Consider the following 27,903-nt stretch of genomic DNA (forward strand, 5'->3'; position numbering starts at 1 on the left):
AACTAGACCACACTGGCAACCATCATACCAAATTTGAAGTTCCTAAGTTAAACAGTTTTCGAGTTCTACTCCGGAAACTAAAGTGTGACACGCGAACAGAAGGACGGACACGCAGAGCGCTATATACCCCCGACTATGTTGTCGCAGGGGTATAATTATATAATATTCAACTAAAAGTCTTCATAGAGGCATATGTTTTGAATACAAACATAAGGAAACCAAAGTATACCAGAGGAGGAATGGGATCATTTATGTGAGCTGCAATGGAAAACTTCATGTTCAGTTTTAAGGAGAGATTTTTTAGCTGGAATAATCTCAGTCCCAAACCCAACACTCAGTTCACCGTCCTCATGTGATCCACTCCCCTCAGCTCATTGACCGTTTCAGCCTCCAGTTTCACAGCTCAGTCAAGTCTTGGTGGATGTTCTCTCAAAACACAAACTGAGGACACAGCACTTGGCTTCTGCGAGACTAACATTTGTCATTTGCAGAGATAAATAAAAACAACAATGTGAATGTGTCTTGGCCTCTGACAGTGGGCTCAGTCCTCAGCTTCACTCTGCATTGTCTGATGGAGTCCTGCCACAAACTCCTGATAGCATGGCTCTGAAATGAAAAGATCAAAACAAGACTTCCTTTAAAAAAAGAGATGTGAAGTTGTTTTATAATTTTATAATTGATTTCAACAGTGGACATTTTGTAGGTAGCCACAAACCTGTGTCTGGATCAATAAACGAGTGTCTAATGAGGAAGTCCAAGACCACCATGGCACAGTTGGGTTTGAAGTCATCAGTGGCCACCAGTTCCTTCACCTGAAACCAAGACGGAGCAATCACAAAATACCCCCTGCGTATTTTTGTGGTATCTAAATCTCGGTGCTTTCAATATCACGCCTCCGAATATTTTTTATTTCATAGGATTACTATTCAGAATATGTCATCAACACTAACCTTATCTATGGGCAGGAGGTAGAACTCTTGTACCTCTCCATCCCCTACTCTGGGCTTGAACTCCGGAGGAAGCTCCAAATCAAAGACAAACTGACTTTCCGGATACACCCCGTCTTCATCCTCGTAGGTGTAGCTAGAAAATACATTGAAGCAGTTAGTTATGGAATGTAAAGAGGCTTGTCTTTTACTTGTCTTTTGTAATATTCAAGCCTTTGTTTCATAATGACAAGATTCCGGCAGAACAGAAGGACCCTGCCCATGATGGTGGTCCTTCAGAGGACTTGAAGGGCAGACACCAGTCTAGTCTCTTGTGTAGTTTTCATGTAAACAAACAGTAAAGTTATGTTTTACATTTAGCGTTTCTAACCAAAATGCATTGTGTGTATCCTTGAGGTCTGTTGAATGAACTTCCTTCCTTATAAAACATCGTTAGCCGCATTAGCCGTTAATGCAAACTCAACACCTCCTCCATGATAAATTCAGGATAATGTCCATTTCTACAGCACTATTTCCATCACTACACAGTGATTTCTGAGTTTCTCTTTTTAACACAAATACTGTTTTCACTTACTAATTATTTTCAGTCACTTCAATTTTCCCATTTTTATTTTTATTTTTATCCGTGTTAAGCTACCATCAACAAAAAGCAACACTTTCTGTACATATTTTACATTAAAAACCCTCCACCAGGTCATAGGATGTCCTCTAGCTACCAGTAGGCTTTTAATTTGAAACAGGAAGTGCAGATATTCCGTGACAGTAACTTAACAGTAACAAATAATCATGGAAGCCACTGGAAATAATTAGTGAATGAAAACAGTATTTCTGTTAGAGAAGTATGACATGACTGTTGTTGTACTGATGGGATGGAAGTGTTAGCATGTGAGACCAATAATACAATAAGTCCATGCTCAGTGTTTTTAACCCAGCCATTATTTGTCGTTCAGTTGTTCCCCCATTATTACTCTCATTATTTAAATACCAGCTTTTATTTGGAACGGTGTACCTGTATGCCAGGGTAGAAGTGTGTTTTGTTTCCACTCTGCCAGTTCACTCATGATGCCTACAACTATTCATGTACCGCTTTTTATTCTGTCATATATTATTTTAACTATGTGATATTCTACTGGCTTATGTTGTATTATTTGCACACATCCTAAAACAAAAGGTCAGTGTGGTATACACACTTTGAAAAAAAAAAGTTGAATTATGAAACGCTAAATGCAAGCGACTCCTTAGGGATTGGTTATTTGTAAGAGGAATATTGTTTTGTATACAAACGTATCCTCATATTTTTTATTATGTATTCTAAAGGAAATAAATTGTAACTGAGAATGACCAAATTCTGCCACTGGTGTCACAGCTCACATGCTTTGTCTCTTAACACCGTTTCAGTTATTATCATAAATCATGCTTTTGTCCACCACTCACAGGGTCAGTCTTTACCAAGTCATGCTGTGAAGCCAAATTGTTGTTCAAACTTACTGGACTTTATTTTTAAATTCTAGTAAAGATCACAAATCTGTCAGGTTGGATTTTGGGGGAAAGAGATTTAATAAGTTGATTTTCATAAAAATTTGCATATTTAATGAGCTATTACTGAATAACCAAGATGATTGATATTTTAATTGTCTTTAATTCTTTGTCTCTCTCATAACTGTTATAAGTTTTAAAAACAATCCCAAAGGAAAATCAACCAACAGAGGGACTTCCGGTTCGGCAAGCTAGGAGGCTGTGGTGTTAGAAAACAGGCTACTAACACTTTTGACTTAGCAATTTATGTTTGTTGAAATAATAGAAATAGGATTAGAATGGACATTAAACTGTTTGCCGTGGTCATTTGAGTAGTACAAAAGAAAATGGTGATTCCTTATAGTTGTTATGGTGACGACACGTCAGTGGGGCCGTAAAGTGTATTTCTCCCTCGCTAAGCCGGCAGTGGAGGTAGTCACAGAGCCAAATGAACGTCTGTTAAAGCTTCAGTAGGCAGAACGTTTTTGGCATCATTGGGCAACAATTCCATAATAACCTTTAATCATATTGTAATTCAAGTGTTCTGAGAGAAAACTAGACTTCTGCACCTCGTCATGGCTCTGTTTTCAGGCTTAAAAAAATCTAGCCCGTGACGGGAGACTTTGACCAATCACAGCTCATTTCAGAGAGAGAGCGTTCCTATTGGCTGTTCATTCAACAGGCAGTTGTCAACCACTCGCAAATGCCAATCAAATAATCAAACTAGGGAGCGCTGATCAAATATGAATCAATATTCTGTTACTGTAATGCCTATTTCTCTCCTCAAATGTTTTCAGAAACATCTTGTAGTGCAGTGTTTAGCTGTAAAATGAGGAAGTTTGCTCTGGCTGTTGGGCAGTGCTTGGTATTTCCTCAACTGATCTCAACATGGCTGGCGGATCACAGTGTCACCGTGCGACCCTCTTACTGTGAGGTGGCAACCACTGCACCACCGTGTCACTCCGGAGGATTTTTCAAAATAAAAATATTAAAAAGGGATAGATATGAAGGGAGGAGAGCAAAAGATGTCCTTATTTGTTGACAATGTATTAATATTCTTGTCCAACCGGTAACATTCACTTTTACAGTTATTCTCACTTCTGAAACAATATGGTTCTCTCTCTGGTTATTAACGGAATGCTCTAAAAATTTACAAAATTGTTTTCCAATAATTTCCTCCCTCTTAAATCAAACGATTAGGGAAGAAATTAGGATATGCGACCTCATCCCTCTTAGTTTTTGATATTGATTTGAATCTGTTAAAATGAATATTTGTCGAGATTGTTATCTCTTCCAGGCCCTTCCATTAGATCTACCTGACCAACAATTTCAGGAGTGCGACAAACTGTTCATGCTGTCGGTGCTCTACAGAGGTGAACACACACACACATACAGATTTAATTTAAAGAAGAACTTTGAGTGTAAACATGTTTGATTTCTGACTTCTTTAACATCAGATTGTTGCTGCAGAGATGGAGAAAGAACAGTTTCACATTCTCTTTCTGTCAGTCGACTAAATGATTAATGGACTAATGGTTTCAGCTGTACTTGTATTAACAAATCGTCAGATTTTATAAACTCTTCATATGTTTTTGTGTGTAAAAATTAGGGCTGTCAGTCAATTAAAATATTTAATCGAGATTAATCGCACATTTTTTATCTGTTCAAAATGTACCTTAAAGGGAGATTTGTCAAGTATTTAATACGCATCAATACAACATGAGAGTGGACAAATATGCTGCGTTATGCTAATGTATGTATATATTTATTATTGTAAATCAATTAACAGCACAAAACAATGACAAATATTGTCCAGAAACCTTCAAAAGTACTGCATTTAGCATAAAAAATCTGACCTGATTTTAATGCTACGGACGCTCTAGAAGACTCTGGTGAGAGGACGCCAAAAATGTCCTAATTTTTTCGAAGTGTCCTGATATTGAAGCTGTGCTATCATAAAATTGTCCTCATTTGTCATGAAAACAAGTACACACACGCACGCACGCATGCACGCACGCACACACACTCAGATGAACTCAGCTGACTTCCTGTAAATGGAGAGAGGAGGAGCAACACTTCAGCAGCTGATGCAGGTACACAAACAGGTCGGACTGTTGACTGATGGTGTTGACTCTTAAAGTGTTCAATGACTCCATTTAGAGTCAACGGAGCAGAAGGATGAATACTGAAGGCTGAAGCAGGGTGAGTTTTAATCCAACATTTTATTATTTCACTGTCAAAGTGTCTGAGTCTGTTTCCTACCTGTGGACTGTAGAGGACAGACATGTTAGAATGAACTCAACAGTTTGATTCATCTGTGAACACGAAGTCATGACTGGCTGAATAATACTCGTTAAACCTGCTGTAAACCAAGAAAACAAGCAGAGATTTAAAGAGAACTGACCAGGTGGAGTTCTGGATGGTTTTATTATACGGTATACTGTGTGTGTGTGCGTGTGTTACTTCCTGTTCTCTCAGTCTTGCCTGTGACTCTTGTGCAAACTTGTTTCCTTTAAATTTTAAAGGAAACAAGTTTGATCATTTAAAGTTTAAATGATCTTATCTCACAGTCAGCATTCCTGTTTTTACCTCTCAGACTGACTTCAGATAAGAAGATGAGTGATTGTGTGGAGGAAAAGGAGGACAGAGCAGAGTCTGGCTGTTTGTCTATGAAGAGTGACCAGTCCAAAGATGAATTTCTAGACTTCAGTAATGAACCTGGATCCTCAGAGTCAAAGTAAGAGACTGTTTTTACTGTAAGCTGACCTGGTGGACGACGATGCATTGAGGATGAAGACAAATCGTTGTGCTTAAAGATTTATATTCCTCAAAATGCAGCTTCATGTTGTACTGATTGAGCGAGAAGAAGTGTCAATTCTGGCTACCATCTATGTTTGGATAATGAAAAAGAGTTGCAACTCAGGAAAATGGCTTAAATTATTTTTTATTATGAAACAGACAATAGTTTTTTTCTTTCAGATGCTGAGAAGAATCTTAGTCATATAAATCTGGAAAAAAAATTACAGGAAAAGCACATTAGTTTTTAATCAAGTTAATTTAAACATAAAAGTTAGATAACATTTGACCAAAAGTAATTTTAATTCAACCTGTTCAAGCCAAAAGAGATTCTCATAAACACACCTTGTTAAAATGCTGATTTGTGTGAGCAACACACACACGCCCTCATACATAAACTTAAAGGTCAAAGACCTGTTCAAGCCAAAAGAGATTCTCATAAAACAAAGATTTCCTGTAAATGGAGAGGGGAGGAGCCACACTGACTAGGTGATCCAGGTACGTGAGAATAGGGAGGGAACTCTGAAAGTGAAAGTGTTCAGTCAGTCAGCTGAGACAGTTGACAGAGCAGAAGGTGGAAAGGAATGAAGGAGTGTTAATCCAACATTTTATTACTTTACTGCCAAAGTGTCTGTGTCCATTTTCTCCCTGTGGACTGTAGAGGAGAGAAATGTGCCGCTGCCACCTTGTGGTTTCCAGGCGAGCCCTCGCAATATGCGTGTCCATGAGCAAGTTGCAGTTTGAGATAACATTTGACCAAAACTCATTTTAATTCAACCTGTTCAAGCCAAAAGAGATTCTCATAAACACACCTTGTTACAAAGCTGATTTGTGTCAGCAACACACACACGCCCTCATAGATAAACTCTAAGGTCAAAGATTTCCTGTAAATGAACACCAAGCTGCCCGAGAGCGAACCATCATCCACGTGTAATTTTGTTTATGTTGAGATCAGCTGCACATAGCGGAGCAGCGTAAAACACTTCATTCAAACTGTATAGAAACAAAGTGAAACACACCTAAACCGTCGTTGTTACTCTTTCCAATAATCACCATGCATTTTGCGATAGAAGCAAAAAATTTGGCACAGATGTAAGTGTATATGTTATGAAAAGATATAGGGACACTGCAAATTTGGCCCCTGGGGGTCGTAAATAGGCGCTAAATATTCCAAAATGTTGCAGAATATAATATATATATAATATAATATTAGCAGTGAAATCGATAGAGATATCGCTGGACAAAGGTCTGAGTCACCAGTAACTTTTAATCACAGTTAAAGCAATACTGAACTTTGGTAGAACTTTGGGTTGTATTGCTAACTAGCCGTGATTTATGCCCAACTAAAGGAGAAAATGATCATCGATTGTTCCCTTGAGGAGATTACGGTTTGGTATGCTTTATTCTCTCTATCTATTTACTCCCTTGCTAGCGAAACAGGTTGCTAAGGTTGCATTCACTCATGACCCATTCTGTTGGGTTAAAATGAACTCAGGTCTATTTGCCTGGTTAGTATGGCTTGTTTGGGGTGGTGTGAAAGCTCATTCAAACTCTGGTGAAGACCAAACAACCAAACTCTGGTTCACCTTAAAAGTTGGGTCTCGGTCCGCTTCCAAGCAAACTCTGCTGCATTTTGTTTCTGGTGTGAAAGCAAGCGCACCCACCACCAGCAGATATGTGATTTTAGCATGATTTCAAAAGCTAAACTACTGATAAATCCATCTGCTGATGGTGAAATCTGTTCAGGAAGTGATGTATAGAAGCATGCCAGCTGTTAAAACTGCTGTGCTTGTATTCGACTCTGTGTACTTTGTCAGATCATGAACTCCATTAAAAAGTTTGACAGCGATCTCACAGTAATACGCCTCATGCACGTATCCGTGCGCTCCCCGACATTTGCACTATGCATTCGCACCAATCATATAAAAGCGTGCAAAGGGGCTTTTTGTACAGTCCTGTCTCTACTATTATTCATCATAACATGTGGCCGATTTGCAGTCTAATAAGACTATAATGTTTATTATTAGTATTTATTAATCAAAGAACACAAATATGCACATCAGAAGCATTAAAGTGCTGCATAAACTTCTGTCAGTCACAGAATTTGATTTCCCCACGTGGGTCCTGATGATGAACTGATTACAATCAGTTACCTTTCAGTCTCTATAACTTCATGTCAGTCTTTATAACTTCATGTTTACTTCTCTGGTTTGTTTGTAAAAAGTCAGTGTGCACAGGATTCGGACCAGAACTACAACAATGTATAATTTTTTCACTCGTTCCGGACCAAATTAACCCGACTACAGGTGTGAAAACATCCTTAATCACACTTTTAGCACATAGACAAACATGAACAAAGGGGACTCTGCTAACATGTAAATAATGAGTTCTGAGGGCCCTGTGATTTGAATTTGATAATAAAAATGGAATCAACTGTAGAATGTGGAGTATCGTGGAATTTGCCAAAATGTGGCTACAATTGATAAAAATCAGGGTTTTCCCTGCCATTATAAGCGTTTTTTCACAGCGTCTGAGCCAACTGAACCGAAAAAAACTATGCTGCTATGTGTAGGTGTCCTTTACCGGCTCACTGCTTCTGTCCTCTGCTCTCTGTGTTGGTGTTTCATCGAGAGCGAGGCTCAGCTCCTCCTCCACACACACGGACACACTGGTAGCGCGAGACCTACGAAAAACATGAAGACTCTGACTCTGAAGCCTCACCTAGAAAAGATGTTATCTAATCTAAGAAAACAGCTACAAGCTTTTAAACCTCCTTATTGTCGACAGTATCTATATCAGTAGCTATATCATTTGTGCCATCTTCCTCTTAGTATCTGAGACAGCTGTCAGTCACCTAGAAAAGCTGTAATGTAATCAAATAGGATGGCTACAAACTTTTAAACCTACTAATTATTGACAGTAACAGTAGTTTGTGTATTTAGAGCTAATTAAATGGCTTTAACATCAGAGAATTTATCAAAGATTATGTGATGTGAATAAAATCATCTTGGTGTTTGCAGAGTTCAGTACAGACCGAGTGCAGAGTCTCCAGTACCCAGCTGTCTGTCTATGAAGAGTGACCAGTCCAAAGACGAATTTCTAGACTTCAGTAATGAACCTGGATCCTCAGAGTCAAAGTAAGAGACTGTTTTTACTGTAAGTTGACCTGGTGGACGATGATGCATTGAGGATGAAGACAAATCGTTGTGCTTAAAGATTTATATTCCTCAAAATGCAGCTTCATGTTGTACTAATTGAGCGAGAAGAAGTGTCAATTCTGGCTACCATCTATGTTTGGATTATGAAAAAGAGTTGCAACTCAGGAAAATGGCTTAAATTATTTTTTATTATGCAACAGACAATAGTTTTTTCTTTCAGATGCTGACAAGAATCTTAGTCATATAAGTCTGAAAAAAACAGAAATATTACAGAAAAAGCACATTAGTTTTTAATCAAATTGATTTAAACATAAAAAAGTAGATAACATTTGACCAAAACTAATTTCAATTCAACCTGTTCAGGCCAAAAGAGATTCTCATAAACACACCTTGTTAAAAAGCTGATTTGTGTGAGCAACACACACGCCCCCATACATAAACTCAAAGGTCAAAGATTTCCTGTAAATTAACTAGAATGGCACTCGGAGAGCGCAGACCTCCACCAAGCTGCCCGAAAACGATTGCCCCCCTCTCCGTTCAGCTTGCGCCATCATCCACGTGTAATTTTGTTCATGTTGAGATCAGCTGCACATAGCGGAGCAGCGTACACACTTCATTCAAACTGGACAGAAACAAAGTGAAACTCACCTAAACCGTTGTTGTTACTCTTTCCAATAATCACCAAGTGTGCTTTGGTCGAACTCAACTGTAATTTCACCGAGTTTAATGTGAAAAAATACTGAATCTACAGGTGTCCCCCCCCTCCCTCTACCTCCCCGCTCTCTCTCTGTCCCTCTCTCTGCAGGCAGAAGGAAAGAGGCAGGGTGACGCGTCATCAGTTACACTGCGCATGTCTTAAAGCCTGTGGTGTTAATGCACAGGCTGAGCATAATTATTACAATTTTTTTTTCAAAATGGCTGCCAAATAGGCGCTAAATATTCCAAAATGTTGCAGAATATTATATATATACAGTATAATATAATATTAGCAGTAAAATTGACAGAGATATCGCTGGACAAAGGTCTGGGTCACCAGTAACTTTTAATCACAGTTAAAGCAATACTGAACTTTGGTAGAACTTTGGGTTGTATTTCTAACTAGCCGTGATTTATGCCCAACTAAACGAGAAAATCATCATCGATTGCTCCCGTGAGCAGATTACGGTTTGCTATGCTTTTTTCTCTCTCTCTATTTACTCCCTTGCTAGTGAAACAGGTCGCTAAGGTTTTATTCACTCATAACCCATTCTGTTCGGTTAAAATGAACTACCTAGATGTGTATGCCCGGTTAGTATGGTTTGTTTGGGGTGGTGTGAAAGCTCATTCAAACTCTGGTGAAGACCAAACAACCAAACTCTGGTCCACCTTAAAAGAAAACACCCTTAATCACACTTTTAGCACATAAACAAACGTGAACAAAGGGGACTCTGCTTACATGTAAATAACGAGTTCTGAGGGCCCTGTGATTTGAATTTGATAATAAAAATGGAATCAACTGTAGAATGTGGAGTATCGTGGAATTTGCCAAAATGTGGCTACAATTGATAAAAATCAGGGTTTTCCCTGCCATTATAAGCGTTTTTTCACAGCGTCTGAGCCAACTGAACCGAAAAAAAACTATGCTGCTATGTTTTGGTGTCCTTTACGGGCTCGCTGCTTCTGTCCTCTGCTCTCTGTGTTGGTGTTTCATCGAGAGCGAGGCTCAGCTCCTCCTCCACACACACGGACACACTGGTCTCGCGAGACCTACGAAAAACATGAAGACTCTGACTCTGAAGACTCACCTAGAAAAGATGTTATCTAATCTAAGAAAACGGCTACAAGCTTTTAAACCTCCTTATTGTCGACAGTAGCTATATCAGTAGCTATATCATTTGGGCCATCTTCCTCTTAGTATCTGAGACAGCTGTCAGTCACCTAGAAAAGCTGTAATGTAATCAAATAGGATGGCTACAAACTTTCAAACCTCCTAATTATTGACAGTAACAGTAGTTTGTTTATTTAGAGCTAATTAAATGGCTTTAACATCAGAGAATTTATCAAGGATTCATGTGATATGAATAAAATCATCTTGGTGTTTGCAGAGTTTCTCTCTCTCTATTTACTCCCTTGCTAGCGAAACAGGTAGCTAAGGTTGCATTCACTCATAACCCATTCTGTTCGGTTAAATTAACTATCTAGATGTGTTTGCCCGGTTAGTATGGCTTGTTTGGGCTGGTGTGAGAGCTCATTCAAACTCTGGTGAAGACCAAACAACCAAACTCTGGTAAAACTTTTAAACCTCCTAATTATTGACAGTACCAGTAGTTTGTTTATTTAGAGCTAATTAAATGGCTTTAACATCAGAGAATTTATCAAGGATTCATGTGATGTGAATAAAATCATCTTGGTGTTTGCAGAGTTCAGTACAGACCGAGTGCAGAGTCTCCAGTACCCAGCTGTCTGTCTATGAAGAGTGACCAGTCCAAAGACAAATTTCTAGACTTCAGTAATGAACCTGGATCCTCAGAGTCAAAGTAAGAGACTGTTTTTACTGTAAGTTGTCCTGGTGGAAAATGATGCATTGAGGATGAAGACAAAACGTTCTGCTAAAAGATTTATATTCCTCAAAATGCAGCTTCATGTTGTATTAATTGAGCGAGAAGAAGTGTCATTTCTGGCTACCATCTATGTTTGGATTATGAAAAAGAGTTGCAACTTAGGAAAATGGCTTAAAATATTTTTTATTATGCAACAGACAATAGTTTTTTCTTTCAGATGCTGAGAAGAATCTTAGTCATATAAGTCTGAAAAAAACCAGAAATATTACAGAAAAAAGCACATTAGTTTTTAATCCAATTGATTTAAACATAAAAATTAGATAACATTTGACTTTTAAAAAGTCAGTGTGAACAGGATTCGGACCAGAACTACAACAATGTATAATTTTTTCACTTGGTCTGGACCAAATGAACCCAACTACAGGTGTGAAAACATCCTTAATCACACTTTTAGCACATAAACAAACGTGAACAAAGGGGACTCTGTTTACATGTAAATAACGAGTTCTGAGGGCCCTGTGATTTGAATTTGATAATAAAAATGGAATCAACTGTAGAATGTGGAGTATCGTGGAATTTGCCAAAATGTGGCTACAATTGATAAAAATCAGGGTTTTCCCTGCCATTATAAGCGTTTTTTCACAGCGTCTGAGCCAACTGAACCGAAAAAAACTATGCTGCTATGTGTAGGTGTCCTTTACGGGCTCACTGCTTCTGTCCTCTGCTCTCTGTGTTGGTGTTTCATCGAGAGCGAGGCTCAGCTCCTCCTCCACACACACGGACACACTGGTAGCGCGAGACCTACGAAAAACATGAAGACTCTGACTCTGAAGACTCACCTAGAAAAGATGTAATCTAATCTAAGAAAACAGCTACAAGCTTTTAAACCTCCTTATTGTCGACAGTATCTATATCAGTAGCTATATCATTTGTGCCATCTTCCTCTTAGTATCTGAGACAGCTGTCAGTCACCTAGAAAAGCTGTAATGTAATCAAATAGGATGGCTACAAACTTTTAAACCTACTAATTATTGACAGTAACAGTAGTTTGTGTATTTAGAGCTAATTAAATGGCTTTAACATCAGAGAATTTATCAAGGATTCATGTGATGTGAATAAAATCATCTTGGTGTTTGCAGAGTTCAGTACAGACCGAGAGCAGAGTCTCCAGTACCCAGCTGTCTGTCTATGAAGAGTGACCAGTCCAAAGACGAATTTCTAGACTTCAGTAATGAACCTGGATCCTCAGAGTCAAAGTAAGAGACTGTTTTTACTGTAAGTTGACCTGGTGGACGATGATGCATTGAGGATGAAGACAAATCGTTGTGCTAAAAGATTTATATTCCTCAAAATGCAGCTATATGTTGTACTAATTGAGCGAGAAGAAGTGTCAATTCTGGCTACCATCTATGTTTGGATTATGAAAAAGAGTTGCAACTCAGGAAAATGGCTTAAATTATTTTTTATTATGCAACAGACAATAGTTTTTTCTTTCAGATGCTGAGAAGAATCTTAGTCATATAAGTCTGAAAAAAACAGAAATATTACAGAAAAAGCACATTAGTTTTTAATCAAATTGATTTAAACATAAAAAAGTAGATAACATTTGACCAAAACTAATTTCAATTCAACCTGTTCAGGCCAAAAGAGATTCTCATAAACACACCTTGTTAAAAAGCTGATTTGTGTGAGCAACACACACGCCCCCATACATAAACTCAAAGGTCAAAGATTTCCTGTAAATTAACTAGAATGGCACTCGGAGAGCGCAGACCTCCGCCAAGCTGCCCGAAAACGATTGCCCCCCTCTCCGTTCAGCTTGCGCCATCATCCACGTGTAATTTTGTTCATGTTGAGATCAGCTGTACATAGCGGAGCAGCGTACACACTTCATTCAAACTGGACAGAAACAAAGTGAAACTCACCTAAACCGTTGTTGTTACTCTTTCCAATAATCACCAAGTGTGCTTTGGTCGAACTCAACTGTAATTTCACCGAGTTTAATGTGAAAAAATACTGAATCTACAGGTGTCCCCCCCTCCCTCTACCTCCCCGCTCTCTCTCTGTCCCTCTCTCTGCAGGCAGAAGGAAAGAGGCAGGGTGACGCGTCATCAGTTACACTGCGCATGTCTTAAAGCCTGTGGTGTTAATGCACAGGCTGAGCATAATTATTACAATTTTTTTTTCAAAATGGCTGCCAAATAGGCGCTAAATATTCCAAAATGTTGCAGAATATTATATATATACAGTATAATATAATATTAGCAGTAAAATTGACAGAGATATCGCTGGACAAAGGTCTGGGTCACCAGTAACTTTTAATCACAGTTAAAGCAATACTGAACTTTGGTAGAACTTTGGGTTGTATTTCTAACTAGCCGTGATTTATGCCCAACTAAACGAGAAAATCATCATCGATTGCTCCCGTGAGCAGATTACGGTTTGCTATGCTTTTTTCTCTCTCTCTATTTACTCCCTTGCTAGTGAAACAGGTCGCTAAGGTTTTATTCACTCATAACCCATTCTGTTCGGTTAAAATGAACTACCTAGATGTGTATGCCCGGTTAGTATGGTTTGTTTGGGGTGGTGTGAAAGCTCATTCAAACTCTGGTGAAGACCAAACAACCAAACTCTGGTCCACCTTAAAAGAAAACACCCTTAATCACACTTTTAGCACATAAACAAACGTGAACAAAGGGGACTCTGCTTACATGTAAATAACGAGTTCTGAGGGCCCTGTGATTTGAATTTGATAATAAAAATGGAATCAACTGTAGAATGTGGAGTATCGTGGAATTTGCCAAAATGTGGCTACAATTGATAAAAATCAGGGTTTTCCCTGCCATTATAAGCGTTTTTTTCACAGCGTCTGAGCCAACTGAACCGAAAAAAAAACTATGCTGCTATGTTTTGGTGTCCTTTACGGGCTCACTGCTTCTGTCCTCTGCTCTCTGTGTTGGTGTTTCATCGAGAGCGAGGCTCAGCTCCTCCTCCACACACACGGACACACTGGTCTCGCGAGACCTACGAAAAACATGAAGACTCTGACTCTGAAGACTCACCTAGAAAAGATGTAATCTAATCTAAGAAAACGGCTACAAGCTTCTAAACCTCCTTATTGTCGACAGTAGCTATATCAGTAGCTATATCATTTGTGCCATCTTCCTCTTAGTATCTGAGACAGCTGTCAGTCACCTAGAAAAGCTGTAATGTAATCAAATAGGATGGCTACAAACTTTCAAACCTACTAATTATTGACAGTACCAGTAGTTTGTTTATTTAGAGCTAATTAAATGGCTTTAACATCAGAGAATTTATCAAGGATTCATGTGATATGAATAAAATCATCTTGGTGTTTGCAGAGTTTCTCTCTCTCTCTATTTACTCCCTTGCTAGCGAAACAGGTAGCTAAGGTTGCATTCACTCATAACCCATTCTGTTCGGTTAAATTAACTATCTAGATGTGTTTGCCCGGTTAGTATGGCTTGTTTGGGCTGGTGTGAGAGCTCATTCAAACTCCGGTGAAGACCAAACAACCAAACTCTGGTAAAACTTTTAAACCTCCTAATTATTGACAGTAACAGTAGTTTGTGTATTTAGAGCTAATTAAATGGCTTTAACATCAGAGAATTTATCAAGGATTCATGTGATGTGAATAAAATCATCTTGATGTTTGCAGAGTTCAGTACAGACTGAGTGCAGAGTCTCCAGTACCCAGCTGTCTGTCTATGAAGAGTGACCAGTCCAAAGACGAATTTCTAGACTTCAGTAATGAACCTGGATCCTCAGAGTCAAAGTAAGAGACTGTTTTTACTGTAAGTTGACCTGGTGGACGATGATGCATTGAGGATGAAGACAAAACGTTCTGCTAAAAGATTTATATTCCTCAAAATGCAGCTTCATGTTGTATTAATTGAGCGAGAAGAAGTGTCATTTCTGGCTACCATCTATGTTTGGATTATGAAAAAGAGTTGCAACTTAGGAAAATGGCTTAAAATATTTTTTATTATGCAACAGACAATAGTTTTTTCTTTCAGATGCTGAGAAGAATCTTAGTCATATAAGTCTGAAAAAACCCAGAAATATTACAGAAAAAAGCACATTAGTTTTTAATCCAATTGATTTAAACATAAAAATTAGATAACATTTGACTTTTAAAAAGTCAGTGTGCACAGGATTCGGACCAGAACTACAACAATGTATAATTTTTTCACTTGGTCTGGACCAAATTAACCCGACTACAGGTGTGAAAACACCCTTAATCACACTTTTAGCACATAAACAAACGTGAACAAAGGGGACTCTGCTAACATGTAAATAATGAGTTCTGAGGGCCCTGTGATTTGAATTTGATAATAAAAATGTAATCAACTGTAGAATGTGGAGTATCGTGGAATTTGCCAAAATGTGGCTACAATTGATAAAAATCAGGGTTTTCCCTGTCATTATAAGCGTTTTTTCACAGCGTCTGAGCCAACTGAACCGAAAAAAACTATGCTGCTATGTTTATGTGTCCTTTACGGGCTCACTGCTTCTGTCCTCTGCTCTCTGTGTTGGTGTTAAATCGAGAGCGAGGCTCAGCTCCTCCTCCACACACACGGACACACTGGTCTCGCGAGACCTACGAAAAACATGAAGACTGACTCTGAAGCCTCACCTAGAAAAGATGTTATCTAATCTAAGAAAACGGCTACAAGCTTTTAAACCTCCTTATTGTCGACAGTATCTATATCAGTAGCTATATCATTTGTGCCATTTGCTCTTAGTATATGTGACAGCTGTCAGTCACCTAGAAAAGCTGTAATGTAATCAAATAGGATGGCTACAAACTTTTAAACCTACTAATTATTGACAGTAACAGTAGTTTGTGTATTTAGAGCTAATTAAATGGCTTTAACATCAGAGAATTTATCAAGGATTCATGTGATGTGAATAAAATCATCTTGGTGTTTGCAGAGTTCAGTACAGACCGAGAGCAGAGTCTCCAGTACCCAGCTGTCTGTCTATGAAGAGTGACCAGTCCAAAGACGAATTTCTAGACTTCAGTAATGAACCTGGATCCTCAGAGTCAAAGTAAGAGACTGTTTTTACTGTAAGTTGACCTGGTGGACGATGATGCATTGAGGATGAAGAAAAAAACGTTCTGCTAAAAGATTTATATTCCTCAAAATGCAGCTTCATGTTGTACTAATTGAGCGAGAAGAAGTGTCAATTCTGGCTACCATCTATGTTTGGATTATGAAAAAGAGTTGCAACTTAGGAAAATGGCTTAAATTATTTTTTATTATGCAACAGACAATAGTTGTTTTCTTTCAGATGCTGAGAAGAATCTTAGTCATATAAGTCTGAAAAAAACAGAAATTTTAAAGAAAAAGCACATTAGTTTTTAATCCAATTGATTTAAACATAAAAATTAGATAACATTTGACCAAAACTCATTTTAATTCAACCTGTTCAAGCCAAAAGAGATTCTCATAAGCACACCTTGTTAAAAAGCTGATTTGTGTGAGCAACACACACACGCCCTCATACATAAACTCAAAGGTCAAAGATTTCCTGTAAATGAACTAGAATGGCACTCAGAGAGCGCAGACCTCACTGACCAGGTGATCCAGATACATGAGAACAGGGAGGGACCCCTGAAAGTGAAAGTTTTCGGTCAGTCAGCTGAAACAGTTTTCGGTCAGTCAGCTGAGATAGTTGACTGAGCAGAAGGAGGAAAGGAATGAAGGAGAGTTAATCCAACAGTTTATTACTATACTGCCAAAGTGTCTGAGTCAGTTTTCTCCCTGTGGACTGGAGAGGAGAGAAATGTGCCGCTGCCACCTTGTGGTTTCCTGGCGTGTCCATGAGCAAGTTGCAGTTTTTTTCCCATCATGTTATATAGCCTCCAGAATAATATTAATGTTTTAAAAGTGGCCAAAGAGAGAAAATTACGTCGTTTACTGATTCACAGTCACTTTGTGTAGTTTAGTATGAGTTAATTAGGTGTGAACTGAGGTTATAAGTGGTCTAAATATTGAGGTGAACAGCAGTCTAAGACACACAGCATGTAACACTGGTGCCCTGGTGTTCCTTGTTAGAATAGAATAATATCAATGTTTTAAAAATGGCCGTTGCTCCCCTTTAATAAACTAACTTCAGCCAGATCACTAAATGTTTAATAAGACAGTCAGATAGGAAAAGCAGCTAATTCTTGTTTATTAAAGCAGAAGAGTTCAAATGAAGGAACATTTTCATTACAGCCTGAATGCTGAATTCAAACAGAAAAGTAACAACACTTTAACTCTTCTCTTTGACCATCTGAGCTTCAGTATCGGCCAAGTCTTGATATTTTTCACCAACAATCAACAGATCATTTTAGTTCTAAAGTAATGTCTCCACAGAAAGAAGAAGAGGAGTCATGCTTCTGTGGAGGAGCCGATGTCCAGATCCAGAAAAAGACCTCGCCTGCAGACAGCCAGTCAGACCAGCACTGTACAAAGTAAGACTGTAGATCGGTCTGCTGATGTCTTCATGTCTGAAAACAGGACTTGTTCTTTTAATACACTGACTATTGTTGTGACAACCGTTTAAGATCTTCTCCACCATACATATCTGCTCTGTAACTCTTGTACTTTGTTCTCCTTGAGAGAAAATCTGAACCCATAAGAAATCATTTTATATTTTTATGTTTTGTTTTTATGATATCACTCCGTCTTTGCATTAACCAATCAGAATGATGTTTGTTTTCCATCTGCATAGATGAAGATGGTGAACTATTAATCTCTGTAAAGCAACAACATCATTGTTCTATCACAGACAGACAGACACACTGATGAAAGGGGAGTTATTCCTTGCCATTGTCACATAACGATGCATGCTCATGGGGGATCTCTTGTTGGGTCTCTAAATTATAGAGTACGGTCTAAACCTGCTCTATATGAAAAGAGTCTTAAGATAACTTCTGTTATGATTTGACGCTATATAAAAATAAATTGAATTGACTTTATAACCTTTACTTCTTTATCTGTTGTTATAGTGATTATTTTCCTATTGGCATTGGAAATAATAAGTTTCTTTGTTTTGTCTTATACTTGTTTTCTCTCTTTCAGCAGATAGTGGTTTGCAGGAGGTTGTAGATGAACACAAGATCAGTCTGAGGAGGAGATGTGAACGTGTGACTGAAGGAGCTGATGAAACAGGAAGTGAAACCCTCCTCAACAGGATCTACACTGAGCTCTACATCACAGAGGGACAGAGTGAAGAGGTTAATACCCAACATGAGGTGAGGCAGCTTGAGACAGCTTCCAAGAAGAAGACCCTCCATGACACTCTAATCAAGTGCCACGACATCTTTAAAGCCTTACCTGACCAACAGGGACACATCAGAGTCGTTCTGACAAATGGCGTCGCTGGCGTTGGAAAAACCTTCTCAGTGCAGAAGTTCACTCTGGACTGGGCAGAGGGCTTGGAAAACCAAGATGTCAGTCTGGTGATTCTGCTTTCGTTCAGGGAGCTGAACTTGATCAGAGATGAGCAGTACAGTCTTCTCATGCTGCTCCATGTTTTCCATCCAACATTACAGAAGGTCACAGCAGAGAAGCTCGCTGTCTGTAAAGTTCTGTTCATCTTTGACGGCCTGGATGAAAGCAGACTTTCACTGGATTTCCACAACAATGAGGTTGTGTCTGATGTCACCCAGAAGTCATCAGTCAACGTGCTGTTGACAAACCTCATCGAGGGGAATCTGCTTCCCTCAGCTCTCGTCTGGATTACTTCCCGACCTGCAGCAGCCAATCAGATCCCTCCTGCATGTGTTGACAGGGTAACAGAAGTACGAGGATTCGCTGACGCCCAGAAGGAGGAGTACTTCAGGAGGAGAGTAAGTGATGAAGAGCTGTCCAGCAGAATCATCTCACACATCAAGACATCCAGGAGCCTCCACATCATGTGTCTAATCCCAGTCTTCTGCTGGATCACTGCTACAGTTCTGGACCACATGTTGACTACAGACCAGAGAGGAGAGCTGCCCAAGACCCTGACTGACATGTACTCACACTTCCTGTTGATTCAGACAAAGAGGAAGAAGCAGAAGTACGTTGAGGGACATGAGACGGGTCCACAGGAGCTGACGGAGGCCGACAGGGAAGTTCTTCTGAAGCTGGGGAGGCTGGCGTTTGAACATCTGGAGAAAGGAAACCTTTTGTTCTACCAAGAAGACCTGGAGCGATGTGGTCTTGATGTCACAGAGGCCTTAGTGTACTCAGGAGTTTGTACAGAGATCTTTAAAAGAGAGTGTGTGATCTTCCAGAAAACAGTTTACTGCTTTGTTCACCTGAGCATTCAGGAGTTTCTGGCTGCAGTCTACATGTTCCACTGTTACACAAACAGCAACACAGAGGTACTGGAGGCCTTCCTGGGAGAAAAATATGTTCATTCAACCTTGGATGTCTTCCTGAAGAGAGCCATGAAGAAATCCCTTAAAAGTAAAAATGGCCACTTGGACCTGTTTGTTCGCTTCCTTCATGGCCTCTCTCTGGACTCCAACCAGAAGCTCTTAGGAGGTCTGCTGGGTCAGACAGACAACAGCCCAGAAATTATCCGAAGAATCATTAACAACCTGAAGGCGATGAACATGTATGATACCAAAACCTCTCCTGACAGAAGCATCAACATCTTCCACTGTCTGACGGAGATGAACGACCGCTCGGTACATCAGGAGATCCAAGAGTTCCTGAAGTCAGAGAACAGATCAGAGAAGAAACTCTCAGAGATCCACTGCTCAGCTCTGGCCTACATGCTGCAGATGTCAGAGGAGGTTCTGGATGAGTTGGACCTGAAGAAGTACAACACAACAAAGGAGGGACGACAGAGACTGATTCCAGCTGTGAGGAACTGCAGAAAAGCTCTGTAAGTCCAGATGTGATTAACTTTATAGATAAGTATAGATTTGTAGTTTAGTTTTTCAAATATACACACTATTCAATTATTCCTAAAATATAATATTCTTATAAGTGTTCCACGTGTTTCTTACATAAATATGTCAGTTGTATTTTGTCACAGATGTTCTTGAGCTGTTTCAAATGTTGAGTTAAAAAATGTTTCAGTAGTTTGTGTTTCTAGCTGTCAAGTTAATGAACACTTATTCTAACTATTTCTAACAATTGATACATTTTACAGTTAACGTGTTACAGAGACACACGGTAAAATAATACTTTAACACAAGCTATTTGGTGGATTATGTGTTTGGCGAATTTCAGGAGATGTTGGACAGATTCAGAAAAGATGGAAATACACAGCTTCCAGCAATAACAGCGGTCTGATGAATATGTAACAGCAGAATGGTAGAATTCAGACTTTTTAAGAGATCTCATACACACCAAAGATCAATGTTATGTTTTTAATGCAAGATACACTGATAACATCTTTCTGATGATATTATGTTGAAAATAATGCAACCTTACTGGTTCATTAATTGTGTCTGTGAGCTGAATATGTTTGATGCTCAGAAAAGAGTGTTAATGACAAAACGCCATGCAGTCATCAAAATATCTAATTATATGAATGTTTAATTATGTACAGGTCTAATATTATTGCGTGATTTGTTTAATTTCTCTACCGTTTGGCAGCAGTCACTGAATTTTCCCATTTATGGACGTGAACCTGACATCAGCAGGTAGCTAGCAAAGAGAGGTCAACTTTCTCAACTGTATTATTATTACTTATTCACTGAGTTTTAAAAATGCTTTTCTAATCAAGAAGGCCTCATGCTAACTTTGTGGAGACAGACCTGGGATCAGATCACACTGACAGACTGGACATAAGGGAAGCATCATGTAACTACATTTTCTCTCACTTTATCTGCAAGATTAAAGAAAAAACAAAATTAAAAGTCTGCAGGTTTTAGAGAGAGTGATGAGAATGATTGTTTCATGTCAAACAGTGAGATAAGATTAGCTGAATGCTGATGTGAAAAGCAAATATTAATCAAAGAAGTATATATCAAACTGTTTAGTCATCAAATGTATGAAGTAAATATAAACTGGCCTCTTTCATAATAACATATTTTGTAATTTTTGTGTCATCACAGACTTTCTGACTGTGGACTCTCAGATACTCACTGTGAAGTTGTGGCCTCAGCTCTGAAGTCCAACCCCTCCCATCTGAGAGAGCTGGACCTGAGTTACAACATCAACCTGCCGGATTCAGGAGTGAAGCTGCTGTTTGGTGGTCTGGAGAGTCCAAACTGTAGACTGGAGACTCTGAGGTCAGTTCACTGACTGTAGCTTATATAGTTTGTACACACTCTCTATGCACTGGCTCTGCTCCAGATGGCTCTAGAGAGGGACTTTCACGTTTTTGCAACGGCCACCGTAGCTCTCCATCATGCTTGGCACACAGGAGAGGCTTCAGTTGGTTGCGATCTCCTTACGTCACTGCTAGATACCAGATTTTATACCTAGATTTTTGATAAATAATCATCAGTAATGTGGATCTCATGACTAAGTGTAAATTACAAATAATAGAACAGCTAGAACAGTCTGGTAAGTTCAGAAAATTACATCACTTTAAAACCAGGAAAAGACAACACTTATGCCATATCACGATATTACGATATCCAAAATCTAAGATGATATCTTGTCTCATATTACGATATCGATATAATATTGATATATTGCCCAGCCTTAGTATGTATCCAGTAAGTATGTTGTGTTTGACAGTTTCCTTGTGGAGCTACAGGAGGATTAGTAACACAAAGAGGGAATCTGGCACTAAACAGTCTGTCACTTTGGTAAACACTAGGGTTGGGAAAAAAAAATAGATTCACCTATGTATCGCAATTTTATTTTTACGATTTTGAAATTGATTTTTTTAATGCCAGAATCAATATATTTGCTCCATTTGAGTCTATGTGGAGGTAGAAGGAAGTTACCGCTTTTATTGTTGTAGTCTGAGTAACGTGATGTCATATCCGTTCCATCCAAAAGAAACCGCAGCGAGCCGAAACGAGAAAGTAGAAAACGTCGGTGGTAAACACTACACATCCAGTAAAGTATAGAAACACTTTGGGTTTCACACATTGCAGGAAAAGCAGAGCTAGACATCACGGCTAAAGCTGCATGCTAACTCTGTCATGAACAGGAAACGTTATCGTATCGTGGTAACGTGTGGTCAAGCCAGCCGTCACTCTCATCTCAGTGGTCAAATGGGCCGACGCTACAACTGTAAGGCACCCATATACTGACATTTATTTTAAATGCATTCAAACGGCCCCGATGGAGCTGACCATGGATGTATAAAGAGAACGGAGCTGACGGGAAAGTTAGAGACCACCTTGGAGAAGTTAGAGGAAGTACACATGTGTGACTACATTCAGTTTTCAACTGGATAAACAAAATACATATATGGAAATAAGATTGATTGGATTATATTCACCAGAAGTATAAAACATTACATGTAATTTCTAAATTAAAAAGAAAATACCACTAATTGGTGAGGAAAATATCTTTATTCTTTGATTATAGGGGATGGTGGAAAACATTTAATAAATAATGCCTGACAATGACTGATATATTTGACTTCAGGACATGAAAATCAAACATTTTTACTGTATTAATTTAGATATTTTCCAAAGTAAAAGTCCCTAGAAGTGTATGATTCAACTACATGCAATAAACCGCAAATTCGAATCACAACACTTTAAAATCACAATACATATCGAATTGTGATAGTATTGAAATCAGGAGATAGTTGAATCATCCCAGCTTTAGTAAACACCCACTTGATTTGTCGGACTCACATGGCTGAATCTTCATTTTAGTTTCAGTTGAAAGTCATTTCTTACAGTGTAGTTGTGTTATGAAGGGACCACTTCTCAGGAGGAATGATTACTGTCACCAATCACTCTTTTAATGTACATATGACATGTGGCTGTTGTTTTAAGAGACATTTGAACAAATGTGGACCTTTACTGTAAATGACATAAACCTACTAAGCTACAGTAAGAAGAAGGCCATGTAATAAATGAAATAATGAAGTCTAACAAGTCTGAATTGATATTGATCCTCTAATTCCGGACTTGACCGAGATCAGCAGCATGTTATTGATGTATGTTAACATGAATAGGTGTATGAATGTTGTGGTGACATTTGGATGATGTCTGTAGAAGGCTGACATTATGATGATCCACAATAACACAATGACAAAGTCACTCTACTCATTTTAGGGAAAAGCTCATTGATTAGGACATAGTAATGTTGAGCGACTCATTTAAAACCTGAACACATCTGATTGGATTATAAAGTAATTGATTTTTATCTTCATCATTTATTCTTTATTCAGATTGTTTGGCTGCAGTTTGTCAGAGACCAGCTGTGCTTCTCTGGTCTCAGCTCTAAAGTCCAACCCCTCCCATCTGAGAGAGCTGCAGCTGAGTCACAACAAGCTGCAGGATTCAGGAGTGAAGCTCATGTGTGGCTTTCTGGAGAGTCCACACTGTAGACTGGAAACTCTGAGGTCAGACACCATTTTTTACTTCTGTACTGAGATTAATATGATGGGAAAGTTGTGGTGACACTAAACTGCAGACATAAGGCTGATATTATACTGATCCACACTGAGGGCCCTATCTTACACCCAGCGCAAAGCGATGCACAGCACTGACGCAATTGTCATTTTCATGCCCAGCGCCCACGTTTTGTTAGTAGCAAATGTCTTTTGGCTTATTTTTTTGTTGCCTGATATTCTTCCCATTCCCCCAAAATCTATCCTGACATATTTGGCATCTTTGGAAACTTTGAGATCTTGAGTCGAATCTTGAATCAATTTCTGTGGGTTTTTATTTGTGTTTGGCTGCTCAACATGAGTTTGTATAGATGGATCCACTGGTGGAGCTGTCAGGGTTTAAGAGGTGAAGTCACTACGTCTTTATTGAAGTAGCAGCACATTGTCATTAATATTAATGAGAGCTCTGTTTCACTTTTTGTATTTTACAGTTTTTAACCTGCATCCTGTTGGCTTCAGGTGTTTGGAGTTTACATTTTCTAAACTTCTACATTCTAAACCTTCAGCTGTGAACAGATTATTTAACATTGAATGATTTCAAGCAGGAACGTTGTCTTCTAAACTTACATCATTTATTCTTTATTCAGATTGAGTTGGTGCAGTTTGTCAGAGATCAGCTGTGCTCCTCTGGCCTCAGCTCTGAGGTCCAACCCCTCCCATCTTAGAGAGCTGGATCTGAGTGACAACAAGCTGCAGGATTCAGGAGTGAAGCTCATGTGTGGTTTTCTGGAGAGTCCACACTGTAGACTGGAGACTCTGAGGTCAGACACCATTTTTTACCTCTGTAATGAGATTAATATGATGTGAACGTTGTGGTGACACTAAACTGCAGACATAAGGCTGATATTATACTGATCCACACTGAGTATCTTAATGCTAAAGTACATTTTCTTCTTCAGTGGTTTAGTCCATTGACTGTAGCTGAGCAATGTTGAGCTACACATTTAAAACCTCAATATATCACAAATTTGACTTCCATCATGTTTCCTTTTTCAAAGAAATGATAATAAAAAATCTGTAAGGGATAATGCACAGCGAGCCGGTCATTGTTGTGAAAGAATCCCAGACAGGGTGATGCTGCACCCCGACGCGGAGCAGTCTCTCATCGCCCTGTCTGGGATTCTTTGACAACAATGACCCGCTAACTGTACATTATCCCGCTGATTACATGGCTACTTACTGAAGAAATCAATATTTTGACACATAAACGGTCCGCCAGAGTCCGACATCAGAACTGCGCCCATAGCAACGGTCTGCTATACATAGCAACGGTCTGTTATATATAAAGAATAAATAAATCATCTCTATTTCAGCTATCAGACAACAAATATATTCACTATTTGCTTTTTCTATACATTTTATGAAGCTATAATGATGCTTATACTGACTGAATAGTTTAAACTGAAAATGCTTTGATTTTATGACCGAACTATTTCTAAAATAAATATGTTGTAGATGTCTTATCTTATATACCTTTAGTTCACATTTCCCCAAAATTCATCCTGACATATTTGGCATCTTTGGGAACTTTGAGATCTTGAGTCAAATCTTGAATCAATTTCTGTGGGTTTTTATTTGTGTTTGGCTGCTCAACATGAGTTTGCATAGCTGGATCCACTGGTGGAGCTGTCAGGGTTTAAGAGGTGAAGTCACTATGTCTTTATTGAAGTAGCAGCACATTGTCATTAACATTAATGAGAGCTCTGTCTCACTTTTTGTATTTTACAGTTTTTAACCTGCATCCTGTTGGCTTCAGGTGTTTGGAGTTTACATTTTCTAAGCTTCTACGTTCTAAACTTTCTACAGCTCTGAACAGATTATCCCACTGTGGGACTAATAAAGGAATATCTTATATCTTATCTTATTATTAAACATTGAATGATTTCAAGCAGGAACGTTGTCTTCTAAACTTACATCATTTATTCTTTATTCAGATTGAGGGACTGCAGTTGGTCAGAGATCAGCTGTGCTTCTCTGGCCTCAACTCTGAAGTCCAACCCCTCCCATCTGAGACAGCTGGAGCTGAGTCACAACAAGCTGCAGGATTCAGGAGTGAAGTTGCTGTGTGGTTTTCTGGAGAGTCCACACTGTAGACTGGAGACTCTGGGGTCAGTTCACTGACTCTCTGTTACTATTATAGATCTTATATGTTTAATCAACAATTTAACCTAATTTATTTACAGACATAACTTACATCCATAGAGTTGTAAATTTCCTTTTCTTCATATTTTCATGTTTCTTGAATTAAATTCAGTCTGCAGTCACAGAAGACTTGTGTTTCTTAAAGAAACTGTAGAAAATGTCCACTGTTAGTTGTTAAAGTAAATGAATGTTTATCATTGTTGGTACATGGTCACATCTGGATACAGAAGATCCTCTGAACTAATATTGTTTTTAAATTGATCAAGTTTAGGTAATGAAGTAGAAATATTTCTCTGGTTTCTGTTAATTTCAGCGTATTCCATAATGTCTGATCATTGATATTGATCATTCAGCACACACGCATAGATGAACACAGAGATCAGCAGCATGTTATTGATGTGTGTTGACATGAAAAGGTGTATGATTGTTGTGGTGACAATTGGATGATGTCTGTAGAAGGCTAACATTATGATGATCCACAATAACACAATGACAAAGTCACTCTACTCATTTTAGGGAAAAGCTTATTAGTAATGTTGAGCTGCACATTTAAAACCTGAACACATCTGATTGGATTATAAAGTGATTTTTATCTTCATCATTTATTCTTTATTCAGATTGAGTGGCTGCAGGTTGTCAGAGATCAGCTGTGATGCTCTGGCCTCAGCTCTGAAGTCCAACCCCTCCCATCTGAGAGAGCTGCAGCTGAGTGAAAACAACCTGAAGGGTTCAGGAGTGAAGGTGCTGTGTGATCTTGTGAAGAGTCCAAACTGTAGACTGGAGACTATGAGGTCAGTAGAGGGTCCGAGTCGGTCCATGCTGGTTTCATCAGTATTGTTGTGATGTGTTTCCTCCGTTAAGCTGTGAGAGGAGAACGGTGACACAGAGAGAGAGAGAGAGAGAACAGTCAGCCAATCAGATCAGCCAGAAGCTTGTTGTGATCATGTGTTGGAGTTGATGTGAAGAAGATGTTGTTGTTGTCGTGTTCATGTCTCCAGGAAATACAGATGGATTACAACTGACAGCATCACAACATGTATAGAGACAGTGGTCCTAATCCATCAAACTATCATACCATCAAATCTGATCAGAAAGTCTTAGTTCTCTCATTGATCAGTTCATCTCTGTCACAGCTCTGAGATCAGTCTGACTGAAGGCTCAAATCATTGGCTCTTATTTCATAGAACCATCGTTACATTAAGCAACCATGATGTGGTCCCGCCAAAGAGCTATTAAAGGAGGGTAACGGGATGAGGGTGTGGAGTTTTAGTGTCTTTTGTAACTCATTCCAGTCACTAGGAGCAGCAAACTGGAATGAGTGACGACCAGAGGAGGTGCAGACTTTAGGAACGACCACACTAATGAATTTGCTTGAAGATAAATAAGCGGTTACAGTTGGAGATGAGTGAGCGGAGATATGGAGGTTGGTTCTGCCAATGATAGTTTTATAAATGAACTGTGTAATGCATCAGTGACTGACAGCTGATGGAGGGAGTCTCTGTAAACACTGATTCTTGACTTCTGTTCTCTTCTTCTCTCATCAGCTGGAAGAAGGGAGCTCTGTCACAGTGAGTGATCAGAAAAGCGGATGTGTTGAAAGGATCAGCCGTGTCCTGATTATCCACAGAGGTTCACCACCTGGACCTGCATCTTATTTTGTCTTTTTTTTATTTATTCATATATTCTGAACCCAAAATGCCTCTGCAGAATAGTTCAGTTTATCACAACATAACTGTAGATTAACACATTTAAATAGATCTTTCTGCTTTGCTTTGTGTTGCAGCTCCACTCTGAGTTTTGCTGTTTATTTCCACTTATTTCTAAATAACAGTGGAAGATAATAAAGTTACCCTATTAAAACCAAGCCCTCAGGAAGAGCGCCAGACTTTGATGCCCATTTTCGTAGTGACCAAAACGGCGGTACTACAACTTCCGTGTCCGTCACGTGATGCCATTGGGCCTAAAAAGACTTTTTCCCATAGACTTACATTGGGAAAGAGACGTCTGTAACTCAGCGGATAATTTTTTTTTGAGGTGAATTAACTTCCCAGTATGAACATTCTAATAGTCTTTATTTAAATCGTTAGGTCCTAAAAGTTGTAAAATGCACTAATAGCTGAATCCAGAGTTATTTCCCTTCCTCCGTTCATGTGAATGAGACCCACATCGAGGCTGGAGCTAGGGCTGGGAGGCGGAGTTAAAGGAAACGCTACTGCTCCTGCTCTATGGGCCCAATGGGTGAGGAAGATCGCCGGATGA

At 38.9% G+C, this 27,903-nt stretch overlaps 2 protein-coding genes and 1 long non-coding RNA gene across 3 annotated transcripts; 2 read left to right on the top strand and 1 right to left on the bottom strand.

Annotated features, from left to right (window-relative positions):
* Positions 1–226: 226 nt before the first annotated feature.
* LOC119490581 (uncharacterized protein YJR142W-like) lies at positions 227–4,748 on the bottom strand. Its single transcript, XM_037774084.1, has 4 exons — positions 4,725–4,748; positions 951–1,142; positions 716–812; positions 227–606 (listed from the first exon to the last, which is right to left on the bottom strand). The coding sequence occupies exons 1-4, from the start codon at positions 4,746–4,748 to the stop codon at positions 542–544; spliced, it is 378 nt and encodes a 125-aa protein (XP_037630012.1). The 3' UTR covers positions 227–541.
* On the top strand, positions 4,486–27,220 carry LOC119489692 (NACHT, LRR and PYD domains-containing protein 14-like). Its single transcript, XM_037772436.1, has 10 exons — positions 4,486–4,664; positions 5,059–5,199; positions 17,343–17,440; positions 18,051–19,848; positions 21,029–21,205; positions 23,281–23,454; positions 24,090–24,263; positions 25,437–25,610; positions 26,262–26,435; positions 27,189–27,220. The coding sequence occupies exons 2-10, from the start codon at positions 5,078–5,080 to the stop codon at positions 27,214–27,216; spliced, it is 2,919 nt and encodes a 972-aa protein (XP_037628364.1). The 5' UTR covers positions 4,486–4,664; positions 5,059–5,077; the 3' UTR covers positions 27,217–27,220.
* LOC119489698 lies at positions 10,873–12,212 on the top strand. Its single transcript, XR_005207238.1, has 2 exons — positions 10,873–10,932; positions 12,096–12,212. It is a non-coding gene; the product is annotated as an uncharacterized LOC119489698 (long non-coding RNA).
* Positions 27,221–27,903: the final 683 nt, after the last annotated feature.

This window comes from Sebastes umbrosus, chromosome 6, assembly GCF_015220745.1.
Source record: "Sebastes umbrosus isolate fSebUmb1 chromosome 6, fSebUmb1.pri, whole genome shotgun sequence".
Taxonomy (NCBI): Eukaryota; Metazoa; Chordata; class Actinopteri; order Perciformes; family Sebastidae; genus Sebastes; species Sebastes umbrosus.